The sequence below is a fragment of the Entelurus aequoreus genome, linkage group LG09, assembly GCF_033978785.1.
Source record: "Entelurus aequoreus isolate RoL-2023_Sb linkage group LG09, RoL_Eaeq_v1.1, whole genome shotgun sequence".
NCBI lineage: Eukaryota > Metazoa > Chordata > Actinopteri > Syngnathiformes > Syngnathidae > Entelurus > Entelurus aequoreus.
In genome coordinates this window covers 23,523,779-23,536,188 of record NC_084739.1, presented here as the reverse complement: position 1 = coordinate 23,536,188, position 12,410 = coordinate 23,523,779, and the positions used below count along the sequence as shown (strand labels likewise).

The window sequence follows — 12,410 nt, the reverse complement described above, 5'->3', positions numbered from 1 at the left end:
CAGGGTGAGAGACAAAAGGTATCAACATTCTTTCATATGTTAAAGTTAAAGTAAAAGTGCCACTGATAGTCACACACACACTAGATGTGGTGAAATTACCCTCTGCATTTGACCCATTCCCTTGTTCCACCCCCTGGGAGGTGAGGGGAGCATTGAGCAGCAGCGGTGACCACGCTCGGGAATCATTTTGGTGATTTAACCCCCAATTCGAACCCTTGATGCTGAGTGCCAAGCAGGGAAGTAATGGGTCCCATTTTTATAGTCTTTGGTATGACTCGGCCGGGGTTTGAACTCACGACTAGAGATGTCCGATAATATCGGCCGATAAATGCTTTAAAATGTAATATCGGAAATTATCGGTATCTTTTTTTTAATTATCGGTATATGTATCGTTTTTTGTTTTTTTGTTTTGTTTTTTTATTAAATCAACATGAAAAACACAAGATACACTTACAATTAGTGCACCAACCCAAAAAACCTCCCTCCCCCATTTACACTCATTCACACAAAAGGGTTGTTTCTTTCTGTTATTAATATTCTGGTTCCTACATTATATATCAATATATATCAATACAGTCTGCAAGGGATACAGTCCATAAGCACATGATTGTGCGTGCTGCTGGTCCACTAATAGTACTAACCTTTAACAGTTAATTTTACTCATTTTCATTAATTACTAGTTTCTATGTAACTGTTTTTATATTGTTTTACTTTCTTTTTTATTCAAGAAAATGTTTTTAATTTATTTATCTTATTTTATTTTATTAATTTTTAAAAAAAGGACCTTATCTTCACCATACCTGGTTGTCCAAATTAGGCATAATAATGTGTTAATTCCACGACTGTATGTATCAGTATCGGTTGATATCGGTATCAGTAATTAAAGAGTTGGACAATATCGGAATATCAGATATCGGCAACAAGCCATTATGGGACATCCCTACTCACGACCTACCGATCTCAGGGCGGACACTCTAACCACAAGGCCACTTAGCAGGTATTCATATATGTGTTGCATGTATTGAAAAAATTACAATAAAGAACATTTAAATTTGAAGTCCGAGGTCCAACACTTTAGTTTGCCCTTCTGTGCAACAAACGAGTAGCTTGGAAGAAGCTTAGTTGTTATTGATACACTTGCAAGTGAACTCAGATGTGATTCAGTTCAAGTCTGAAGACATGGCCCAGAATTGAAATATCAACTACGGCAGGGGTAAGCGGGAGAAAAATGGATAGATCAATGGATATATAATAGTTACAGTAAGTGTACGTGGTATAGTTGTGGCAAATGCTGTCTCTTTACAACCGAGGAGCTCTTGGATTTTGAAAAAACAAACAAACATCGAAGACCCATTAATTAGAGTCTCCACAACTCTTTCAAAATACTATATTGGGGCCTACATAATGGTCTAAATGGGTTATATACATCCGGGCTATTAAACTAGGGCAGGGGTGTCAAAGTCAAGGCCCGCGGACCAGATCCGGCCCGCAAATCAATTATCTATGGCTGCCGGGATGATATTTGATTAGTATTAGAACCGGCCCGCAGGCCACAGCCACCTGCTGCTGTTTTGCACGCACCAATACTCCATCATTGTTGGCGCTAGGAATGTTATGATAAAAATGGGGTCCCACATAACATTTTTGGGGTCCCACTTTTTTGTAACCGTTTTGAAAACAAAAGATAAATGTATGCATTATCCTGTTATATCTCACAATATATATTGTGTTTTGGAAAAAGGTTGTCATAAATGTTACTTAATTCATTAAAAAAATAATATAAAAGTGAAGTAAAGTGAAGTGAATGATATTTATATAGCGCTTTTCTCTAGTGACTCAAAGCATTTTACATAGTGATACCTAATATCTAAGTTGCATTTAAACCAGTGTGGGTGGCACTGGGAGCAGGTGGGTAAAGTGTCTTGCCCAAGGACACAACAGCAGTGACTAGGATGGCGGAAGCGGAAATCGAACCTGTAACCCTCGAGTTGCTGGCACGGCCACTCTACCAACCGAGCTATGCATACATACATCTTTATGCATATGTAAATGTATTCTTTTGCGTTCTTCTTTCCTTCATGGATCTAAACTTAGCGCTGCCGGGTATTTTTTTCACAATTTTTATTGTAATATTTTCAGAATGTGTTTTTTCTATTTTTGGCCAAAGTAAGACAAAGAAAACAATCTGAAGATGTCTTTATTTTTTAGCTTCAATGCCATGATTTTAATAGTCCGGCCCGGGTGTGCACATATTTTCCTCCATGGGGCCCCTGAGCTAAAATGAGTTTGACACCCCTGAGCTAGGGGATCCAGGGGCAAAAATTGGCCTGGGAATGACACCGGACCAGCATCGGAGTTTGATTAAAACAACTTGGAAGAGACTAACACATCAGTAGCATGTTTCTAAAAACACTAGAATGTTGTCAGGTCTTTGAAAGGCTTTTAGGCAGTAGGTCCTTAAAAGCAGCAAAGAGCCATAGTGGTATTCACTATTATTTTCATATGTAGTTAAAATTTCCAGTGCAGAATATTTGTTCTCAGAAATATACAAAATAAGAACAGTAATAGCGAAGGAATAAATCCGGTCCTGTGGTCCTTAGCTTTCTGGAAACAATTGAGTTGAGTAACCCTGCTATACAGTATAATGGTCAGATATAGTTATTTCAACTAATGTATTCATTTGGATGCATTATTATGCTGTAGAAGTGTGGTACATGGAGACTAGTTAGGTACCACCACACTGGAGCATACATCAGAATTGGGTACCCCTGCATTAGGGTACGTCAGCAGTGATGACGTCACTCGACAACGCATGTGTCCTTGTCTGTGGCAAAACTCTCAGTACTCCGTTACATATCCTCCTGAGAACCAACATCTTCTGCAGTGGACATTTGTCCTTGGTCTTTTTCCTTTGTCAGGGTTACAATTATAAAACAAAATAGCCCAGGTATGCCAAACATAAATGTCCACTGCAGAGGACGCTGGTTATCAGGAGGATATGTGACCATATGGGAAGAAAGCTCTGTATGCGCAATGCTGGCCTGTAGGGGAGGCTTAATGCCCTGCAGAGCTGGAAGAAATACATGTTTGTCCCTTCCAAACACCCTTGGGCAACATGGAGCACCACAATGTTCTAATCCTGTCTAATCTGGACACAGTGGAGCATCTGGAGAAAGGGATATGGCTAATCTTGGACATAGAGACACGGAGGACACTTTGCTGAGGATGACGGACCTAAGCTTAAAGCTGCATGTAAGACACACATGAGTACTATTTGGGCTTTGTTGAAGTTGATTTTTTTTCCAGCAATGACTAAATGGTCTGAAGAGTAATGCTATGCATAGATTAGTCCAAATACTCACTGTGCCCAGCCCTTAGGGATGCAGGGGATCTTTGGATGGCAATAGGCACAATGTGTTGACGTTTGTTCCCATGGGAGACTTGAAGGTGGTGGAGATTCTCCACAGTGCTTGGTTCTGACCCGGCCACGCAGCCCAGAGCCAGGGCAGAGATCCACAGAGCCAGGTGGGTGAGTGAAGCCCAGTTGTGGTGTAGGGGCTCATCCAGAGGTACAAGGGGAGTAAACTGTGTCCTCCAGCCTCCAAGCATCTTTCCTGAGTGGCTTGATGAGGCTTTAGAATAAAGATGGAACTTCAGTGAGCTTTAAAGCCCCATATTTCTCACTTGGCCAATTCTGAGAGTGCTGAGATTCTCGCACAGATCCACGGTGAGTGAACACAGCAGACACCGGGGGAGACAAATGTGTTGGGAGGTGAAAATTAGCCTCTTGCTGATGTCTGTTAAATTAGGAAATCCGTAACCGCACCGGAAGAGGTAAATAAGTATCAGAAAACATAATCTCAAGCAAAAGCGGGAATATAGGACAACCTCACAGCATTGGCAAAACCCCCTCACAAAATTAGTAACATCTTCCTACCAGGAAAAAAGAGAGTTTGTGCAAAGTAAAAGGCTTCAGTAAAGCAAATCAAATAGTTGTCCCCGCTCTTCTACTCCCGTGCTTTCAAAGGATGTCCGGAGGAACGAAACCATGGTACAATCCCAGTCTCTTTTGCATGTGTCGGAAAAGTGCACCTGTGGTTTGTGTGCCAGATAGCGCAGACGCTTTCCATCTAGAGATGTGCGCTCTCAATGAAAAACCAAGCGACGGCAGCACCTGGGAGAGAGAAAAACCCCCGGGCAGGAAACACACTCTCGCAACACGGGTAGCATCAACAGCGCCCTTCCAGAAGATGTGCGCGAGAGGACTCAGGGAGAGAGGTGGGGAAGGAGAAAAAGAGGAGGAGGAGGACAGGCGGGAGGGAGGGGAGTGGAGCCTCAGCAGCCAGCTTGGAAGCAAGAGGTGAGAGTGGCTATGCAAATAGGCAGCGTGCACACAGCGAATCACTGGAGTCTGAGAGTATTGCAGGAATTGGAGCTTTCCACAACACCTCTCCGATTCTCCTTTCAATATGGACATGATGAAAAGAAGGGAACAACCACTTTTATTTATCCACGTACGTCAACATTCCTTTAAGAAAGTATTACCACGTACAAAGCACACAAAGTTTCCTCTCAGTAAAACTTATTTGAAAGGCAGAAAAGATCATCAGGACTCCTCTTTCTCCTGTCCAGGAAATCGCAAAAAGACACTTTCTTAACAGGCCTTAGACAATCTGCAGAGACTCCTCCCACCCCCTCCAAGGACTGTTTTCACTGCTAGACTCTACAAAGAAGTTCCACAGCCTCCGTAGCAGAAACTCCAGGTTCTGTAACAGCTTCTTCCCTCAGGCCATAAGACTCTTAAACGCATCATAATAATCCCCTCAATTCCCCCTTCAAAACGGATTAACTCGCTGGAATATAAAGACAATATAACATGCATCCATAAACGTGGATGCATATGCAAAAGTGCAATATATTTATCTGTACAGTAATTTATTTATTTATATCTGCACCTTATTGCTCTTTTATCCTGCACTACAACGAGCTAATGCAACAAAATGTTGTTTTGTCTGTACTGTGAAGTTCAAATTTGAATGACAATAAAAGGAAGTCTAGGTCTCTAAGTCTAAGTCATTCCCCTTGAATCTAAGTATTGGAAGCAAATTGTAAGCATCCATATGGTGTAAAGCCGAGGTCAGCGTTTGTCAGATAATATAGGACCCCTTGACAAACAAGAGGGTCCCCAAATGGCAGCCACAGAGCACGCCATGTGTTTCTGAACTGGAAAGAACATGCGCTCCATAAAGCCTTGTTGACCAACCCGATCTGGATCAGCTGGGCAGGATGCTCGAGTGTTTAAAGTTTGGATGGAAGTCAGCAAGACTCACCCTGGCCTGTGTCCGCCATTGTTTACACACTGGCCATCCCCCCTCCCCCCCCCCTGGAAAGCAAAGGTAGAGCAAAAGAAAAAACATTCTATTGGCATAGAGTTTTGGAATTCATGCTCGAAGAAAACCAACTTGACAAAGAAATATCTCTTTTTGTGCACTTTTGCAAAACTGGAACCAATATTCATCAGTATTTTACCTGACGTGTGCTTGTGTAAAGCAGTGCTGCATAAATGTTTTGTGACCTAGCTGAAAATCCATAGCATCATGCAGAATTCATTTGCACTTTTCAATTTCCTTTACTAAGCCCAATTAGGAATGTCAACATAGCTGTTTGCCAAAGATAAATAATGAAAACACTAACAAAAAAAAAGCACGTATTGGTGTGACACTGTGGTGCCCACTTGAGCATCATTCCAATGTTTATAATGTGTGCTTAGTGGGAATGCTGTGTTATGCAGCATTTAAAGTTAATGACATCATCCCTGTGGCGACGCTCTAATCAGGTTTATCATTAGTTACTGTGTGCCCCCTAGTGGTGGGTATGTAAAGTGAATGGATGCTGCTGTGTGGGGCACAGATACAAAAAAACAAAAAAACACAAAACACAAATATGGATAGCACATTGAAAACTGTATGTTACAGCTGCAGAATAGCAAACTCAAAAACTATACGAAACCACACATTTAACTGAGCAAAGTTGTCAGATCTCCTGTTGTGTTTTGCCTCCTTTTTTTGTGTTAGCAAATATGTTTTGGACTGAGGGGAGCCTGAAGCACCTCTCTTTGTTTTCATTTGAAAACAAATAATGTCTCCTATGAATGCAGTGCTTTGAGTTTGTAAGTACAGCATATGTCCCCCAAAATGTGCAGATATAAGCCATGGAGAGTTACATAATGAGGTGGAAAACATAGAAAGTCTATATGTGACTGTGTAATGCTTCCTATGAGAGTAAAAACAATATGAATGATAATAATTGTGTCTGTTAACAAAAGTGCACCATGCTGATGCAATGATTTAGGAAGAGATTGAATAAATGTCATTCTAACCCAGGGGTGTCACTCGTTTTAGATCGGAGGCCACATGGAGAAAAATGTACTCCCAAGTCGGCCGGACTGGTAAAATCCCGGCACGATAACGTAAAAATAAAGACAACTTCAGATCCTTTTCTTTGTTTAAAAATAGAACAAGCAAATTCTGAAAATGTACAAATCATAATGTTGTTGGGTTTTTTTACACTTACATGTTGCGGTTAATAGTATTCTATCTTTATTTGTCAATATTTATATTTTCTGAATAAATTATGTGATAATGTTCATCTGTCAACTCATTGGTGTTCATTTTCAATCTATCAAGATAAAAAAAATACATCAAAATCAAATTACAATATGTTATTTATGTAGTTTGATCATTTTCCTCTACTGGTGCACTAACATGTGGTTTATTTTTTACATATGTAACATCATCTACAAAGATACAAATAATTGCTATTGCCACATTCAGTGGACACATTTAGAACAGCAGTTTCTTTCATTCAAACATTTCAGGTTATTTTTTATACTTGGCAAACTCATGCCGTGGACCGGATAAAACCTATTTGCGGGCCGTACGTTTGACACCCCTGTTCTAACTCCTACTAGAAACATTCATTAAGTCAATTCAGTTGCACATATAGAAACATGTTGCAGAAGGGCATGCACTTAAACCTACTAGTGTTGAAAAACAACCACTCTTGTTTATTATAGCAATCGAGGGTGAAAACGGACCTAATGAAACATGATGAACACCGTTCTTTAGGCAGGTGTAGCCTAATTTACGATGCACCACCACTGACTCGGAGCAGCTAAAGCACGAACACCAAGTCAGGCATTATAAGTAGGTGTACCTGCTGTGTGATGCAGTGACACAGCTGTGTGCGGCACAGCAACATATGTTGAGCTGCAAACATCTGGAAGGGGAGCACGGAGCACCGTGTGCAGCTTTTAAATGCCTCAATAATGTAGATAATGTAAACACTATTATACATTTACAGTATGTGTCTATGGTTTGGGTCTGAAGATAACATTCTGCTGTACATCATTGAGGCACAAAAGGACATTTAAGGCTACGATGTTGGTCGGCCTCAAATGCATTTCCCAACAATTTTGAGAAATTAACATAGAGGCCATTTGTATCCCGAGGAAATCAACTGTATGAAGGAAAATATAACAATAAAATGTATCACAATCCTCTGATTCCATCGTTATGTTGTAAATATTTATTTTGAACTACCTCCAACACTAAACAAACAGCATTTGTTGCTCATCCCTGCTTCCTAATGTTAGACTTTACTATAGAATATAATCATTGAAATCCTTTAGACATGTATTTGGTTACCTATTTGTGTTAGTCGTTCTTCCAAATAAACTTTAAGTTTATTTTCTTCAGTGCTGTTACTTAAATTGTTTGTTGATTTATGTGTTCATTTGTAAAATAACAATTGTAGTGTTAACACGCAATTGGCATCTGGTGTAAGAACTAAGCCAAAACAATTCATGCGATTGATTCGCTGTGGCTCGTCAGAGAAAAGACAAAAGTGTAATCGTGACATGTTATTAGCATTAGACATGTGACTATATTTCATCTATTCCCTACATCATGCTTCGAAGTTTGTGGCTTCCCTCTGTTGCAGATTTGTTGTTGTTTTTTTAGGCCTAGTATATGTACAAAACCCAAAACCAGAGAAGTTGGCACATTCCATAAATCGTAAATAAAAACAGAATACGATGATTTGCAAATCATTTTAAACTTATATTCAATGGGTAATACTGAAAAGACAATATACACAATGTTGGAACTGGTAAACTTAATTTTGTTTTGCAATTAATCATTAACTTAGAATATGATGGCAGCAACGTATTGCAAAAAAGTTGGCACAGGGGCATTTTTACGGCTGTGTTACATGGCCTTTGCTTTTAACAGCACTCCGTAAACATTTGTGAACTGAGGAGACCAATTTTTGAAGCTTTTCAGGTGGAATTATTTCCCATTCTTGCTTGATGTACAGCTTAAGTAGTTCAACAGTTCGGGGTCTTCGTTGTGGTATTTTACGCTTCATAATGTGTCACACATTTTCAATGGGAGACAAGTCTGGACTATAGGCAGGCCAGTCTAGTACCGGCACTATTTTACTACGAAGCCACACTGTTGTAACACGTGCAGAATGTGACTTCGCATTGTCTTGCTGAAATAAGCAGGGGAGTCCATGAAAAATATGTTGCCTGGACAGCAACATGTGTTGCTCCAAAACCTGTATGTACCTTTCAGCATTAATGGTGCCTTCACAGATGCTTAAGTTACCCATGCCTTGGGGACTAATACACCCCTATACCATCACAGATGCTGGCTTTTGAACTTTGCGTCTATAACAGTCCAGGTGGTTCTTTTCGTCTATGATCTGGAGGACACGACGTCCACAGTTTCCAAAAACACTTTGAAATGTGGACTCGTCAGACCACAGAACACTTTTCCACTTTTCATCAGTCCATCTTGGAGGAGCTCGGGCCCGGCGAAGCCGGCAGTGTTTCTGGGTGTTGTTGATAAATGGCTTTCGCTTTGTGCAGTAGAGTTTTAACTTGCACTTACAGATGTAGCGACAAACTATAGTTACTGGTTTTCTGAAGTGTTCCTGAGCCCATGTGGTGACATCCTTTACACACTGATGTTGCTTATTGATGCAGTACCGCCTGAGGGATCCAAGGTCACAGGCATTCAATGTTGGTTTTTGGCTTTGCCGAGTACTTGCAGATTCTCTGAACCTTTTGATGATATTACAGACCTCATGGTGAAATCCCTAAATTCCTTGCAATAAGTCATTGAGAAATGTTGTTCTTAAACTGTTTGACAATTTGCTCACGCATTTGTTCACAAAATGGTGACCCTTGCCCCATCTTTGTTTGTGAATGACTGAGCATTTCATGGAAGCTGCTTTTATACCCAATCATGGCACCCACCTGTTCTCAATTAGCCTGCTCACCTGTGGGATGTTCCAAATAAGTGTTTGATGAGCATTCCTCAACTTTCTCAGTATTTTTTGCCACTTATGCCAACTTTTTTGAAACATGTTGCAGGCATCAAATTCCAAATGAGCTAATATTTGCAAAAAATAACACAGTTTACCAGTTTGAACGTTAAATATCTTGTCTTTGCAGTCCATTCAATTGAATATAGGTTGAAAAAGATTTGCAAATCAATCAATCAATCAATCAATGTTTATTTATATAGCCCTAAATCACAAGTGTCTCAAAGGGCTGCACAAGCCACAGCGACATCCTCGGTACAGAGCCCACATACGGGCAAGGAAAAACTCACCCCAGTGGGACGTCAATGTGAATGACTATGAGCATTGGCGTTGTCAAGCCCCCCTAAAATGTTCTTAAGCCCCCCTAAATAATTTGGTGTTAAAAAAAAAAATATATATATATATATATATATATATATATATATATATATATATATATATATATATATATATATTTTTTTACAAATACATGCCGACATATTCATTATAAAGTGGCCCGAATATGAGTTTAAATAAATAATAATATAACCTGTCATTTTTCACTCAGCGGGCCTCGCTTTAGGTATCTCTGGTCTGTAAAGATGATTAGTGCCAAACACACAAGCTGTACAGAGGTCACGTTGTCTCTCTATTAAAATGTCTTTACAGTGAATCTTCTTACCTCTGCCCTCTGGAGATCAAACGGCTATTAGCTCGTCCAGTTCTAATTTTCATGTACCTCACTGAAGCTTAAACTGCCGACATAAATTAGGAAAAAGATAAATTAAAAACCTTCCACATCTGTTGTCAATGTCCTGCATTCAAACAGTTGCAGAATGTCAGTTGCAAAACATGTTGTGCATACACACAAGCTCAACTATCAGCAGATTTTAAGGCTTTGGTAAAGCTAAGCGGTTCCGTTAAATTCATGTGGTGAGCGACACACTGTTCATAAGGCATGCCGTCAGCGTCGCATGAACAATAACACTTAAGATGGGGGGGGGGAAACAGTCCCTAATCGAACATAATGCATATTTACCGCTACCAAAGCAAATATGCAAATTGCAGAGCACAGACATTTAATGGAATCTATCATCGTTGAATTAAATGTCAACATTAAGTATGCTGGTTTTGATTCTGATAAACAATTGTATCCACAAGTATTTGGACAGAGACACAGAGTTTAAAGAATACAAATAGATTTGAAACATATGAGACAGAAGCGTATATTCCCAGCGTTTATTTACAGTAAGACGTTCAACGAACTTGGTAAATTAGCAAGGTTTTAAAAACAACTATATGTTTTAACACTTCGGCACATGTACATTTTTTTGTGTACATCCATTCCGCAATATACTGTGAGCTTTGAACAGTGGACTGTCATGATCACAGAGTTTGGACTTTGTTCTTTAATTTCCTGTGTCTAGTATCATTTCCTGTCCTGTTGCTCTTGCTTTGGTAGAATTTCCTGTTTAGTCCCTGTGTTTTGCAGCAGCTTTACCTCGTGTTCCTTGTTTTGCCAGCACACCTGTTTCTCATTGTTAATTAGTTCTATTTAGTTACACATTATCTTCTGTATGCCAGTGTTGGGTTGCTTTCTGAGTTCCTGCTCGACCAGTGTACATTTTCTTCTGTCTGGTCCCTCATCAAGGGACCTCTTGCTTGCACATCGCCTACCTTCTCTGCATCCTAGGATCACGCCCAACAGCTGAGATGCGACATCGTCACATGAACATCATAATAGCTAGAAATAGATAGATAAATCGGAAAAAATTCACGGTATGATACTGTTAGAATAATTATGTGTAAGTTATCACACAACTCTTATGCTTAAAGTCCGTTGCTATAGTTATTAGCTTTTGTGCTCAAGCTGTACTTTTTCTGTCTGTGCAAGGACAAAACTTGTTATCAGCTACGGCATATTAGGGGTTGCCTCGTCGCAGATATTTTGTTTGTCTTAGCCCACTAACAGCCAAGGACTTCAAGGACCTCAACGAAGATAAGAGGACAGCACGCAGACGAAGCAAAGACAAGGCAATCACAAGGCCCCCAGCACATTCCGTCACGTATTGTGCGTACTGGAAGATGCTTTGCAAGAAATGTCTGGCCACTCCTTTTAGAGGCGGCCTCAGTGATATAACCAGGGACCTCCCAAATAAATAGAGGAGCGCGTGGGACTGTTAGCTCGGAGCGTGGTGGGAGATTGTAACTGAGCGTGCAATCCCAAACGTCTCTCCTCATTGAGCCAAATTGAACTCTGTCTCTGCATGATTCCTTGCTTCTTGTCTGTTTAATATATGTCATCAGTGTTTGAACCTGACAGATACATCATTACACTATATTATGATATAGACTTGGGTTGTACAGTATACCGGTATCAGTATAGTACCGCGATGCTAATGAATTATATTCAGTACTATACCGCCTGTAAAAAGTACCGGTCCGCGTCAAAATGTAAACAAACGCCATTGGTGGATATGCACCTGACATCCACTGTAATGATACCAAGTACAGGAGCGTACCTAGTCGATACTACTATGATTACATCGATATTTTTTGGCATCACATCTTTTTCGTTTTTTTTGTATTTATATTATGTTTATAAACTGAGGAAATATGTTGGACACAGGAGAACTTAACTTATGACGAATATGATCCTGTAACTACTTGGTATTAGACTGCTACCAAATTGTGTAAAATCACCTAAAACTATTGTAAAGCATCCAAACAACAGAAGAATAAGTGATTATTACATTTTAACGGAAGTGTTGATAGAACATGCTAAAAGAGAAAGTAAGCAGATATTAACAGGAAATAAACAAATAGATTAATAATTCATTTTCTACCCCTTGTCCTTAATAATGTTGACAAAATAATAGAAGGGAAAATGACACAATATGTTACTGCATATGTCAGCAGACTAAATTAGGAGCCTTTGTTTGCTTACTTACTAATAAAAGACAAGTTGTCTAGAATGTTCACTATTTTATTTAAGGACACACTTGCAATAAGAAACATATGTTTAATGTACCGTCAGATTT

The 12,410-nt window shown here is 39.7% G+C and overlaps 1 protein-coding gene across 20 annotated transcripts in view; it reads right to left on the bottom strand.

The window, feature by feature from the left end:
- The window catches only part of LOC133657258 (neurexin-1a-like), a 623,384-nt gene that overhangs the window by 255,323 nt on the left and 355,651 nt on the right, over window positions 1-12,410 (bottom strand). For 4 of the 20 annotated variants that reach the window (XM_062058376.1, XM_062058377.1, XM_062058378.1 and 1 more), the window contains exon 1: window positions 3,363-3,935. The exons of the other annotated variants lie outside the window; for them this stretch is intronic. In XM_062058376.1, the coding sequence (XP_061914360.1) occupies window positions 3,363-3,609 (247 nt within the window). In that variant the 5' untranslated portion in view covers window positions 3,610-3,935. Of the gene's footprint in view, window positions 1-3,362; window positions 3,936-12,410 lie in introns of those variants that run through there. 20 annotated transcript variants of the gene reach the window in all.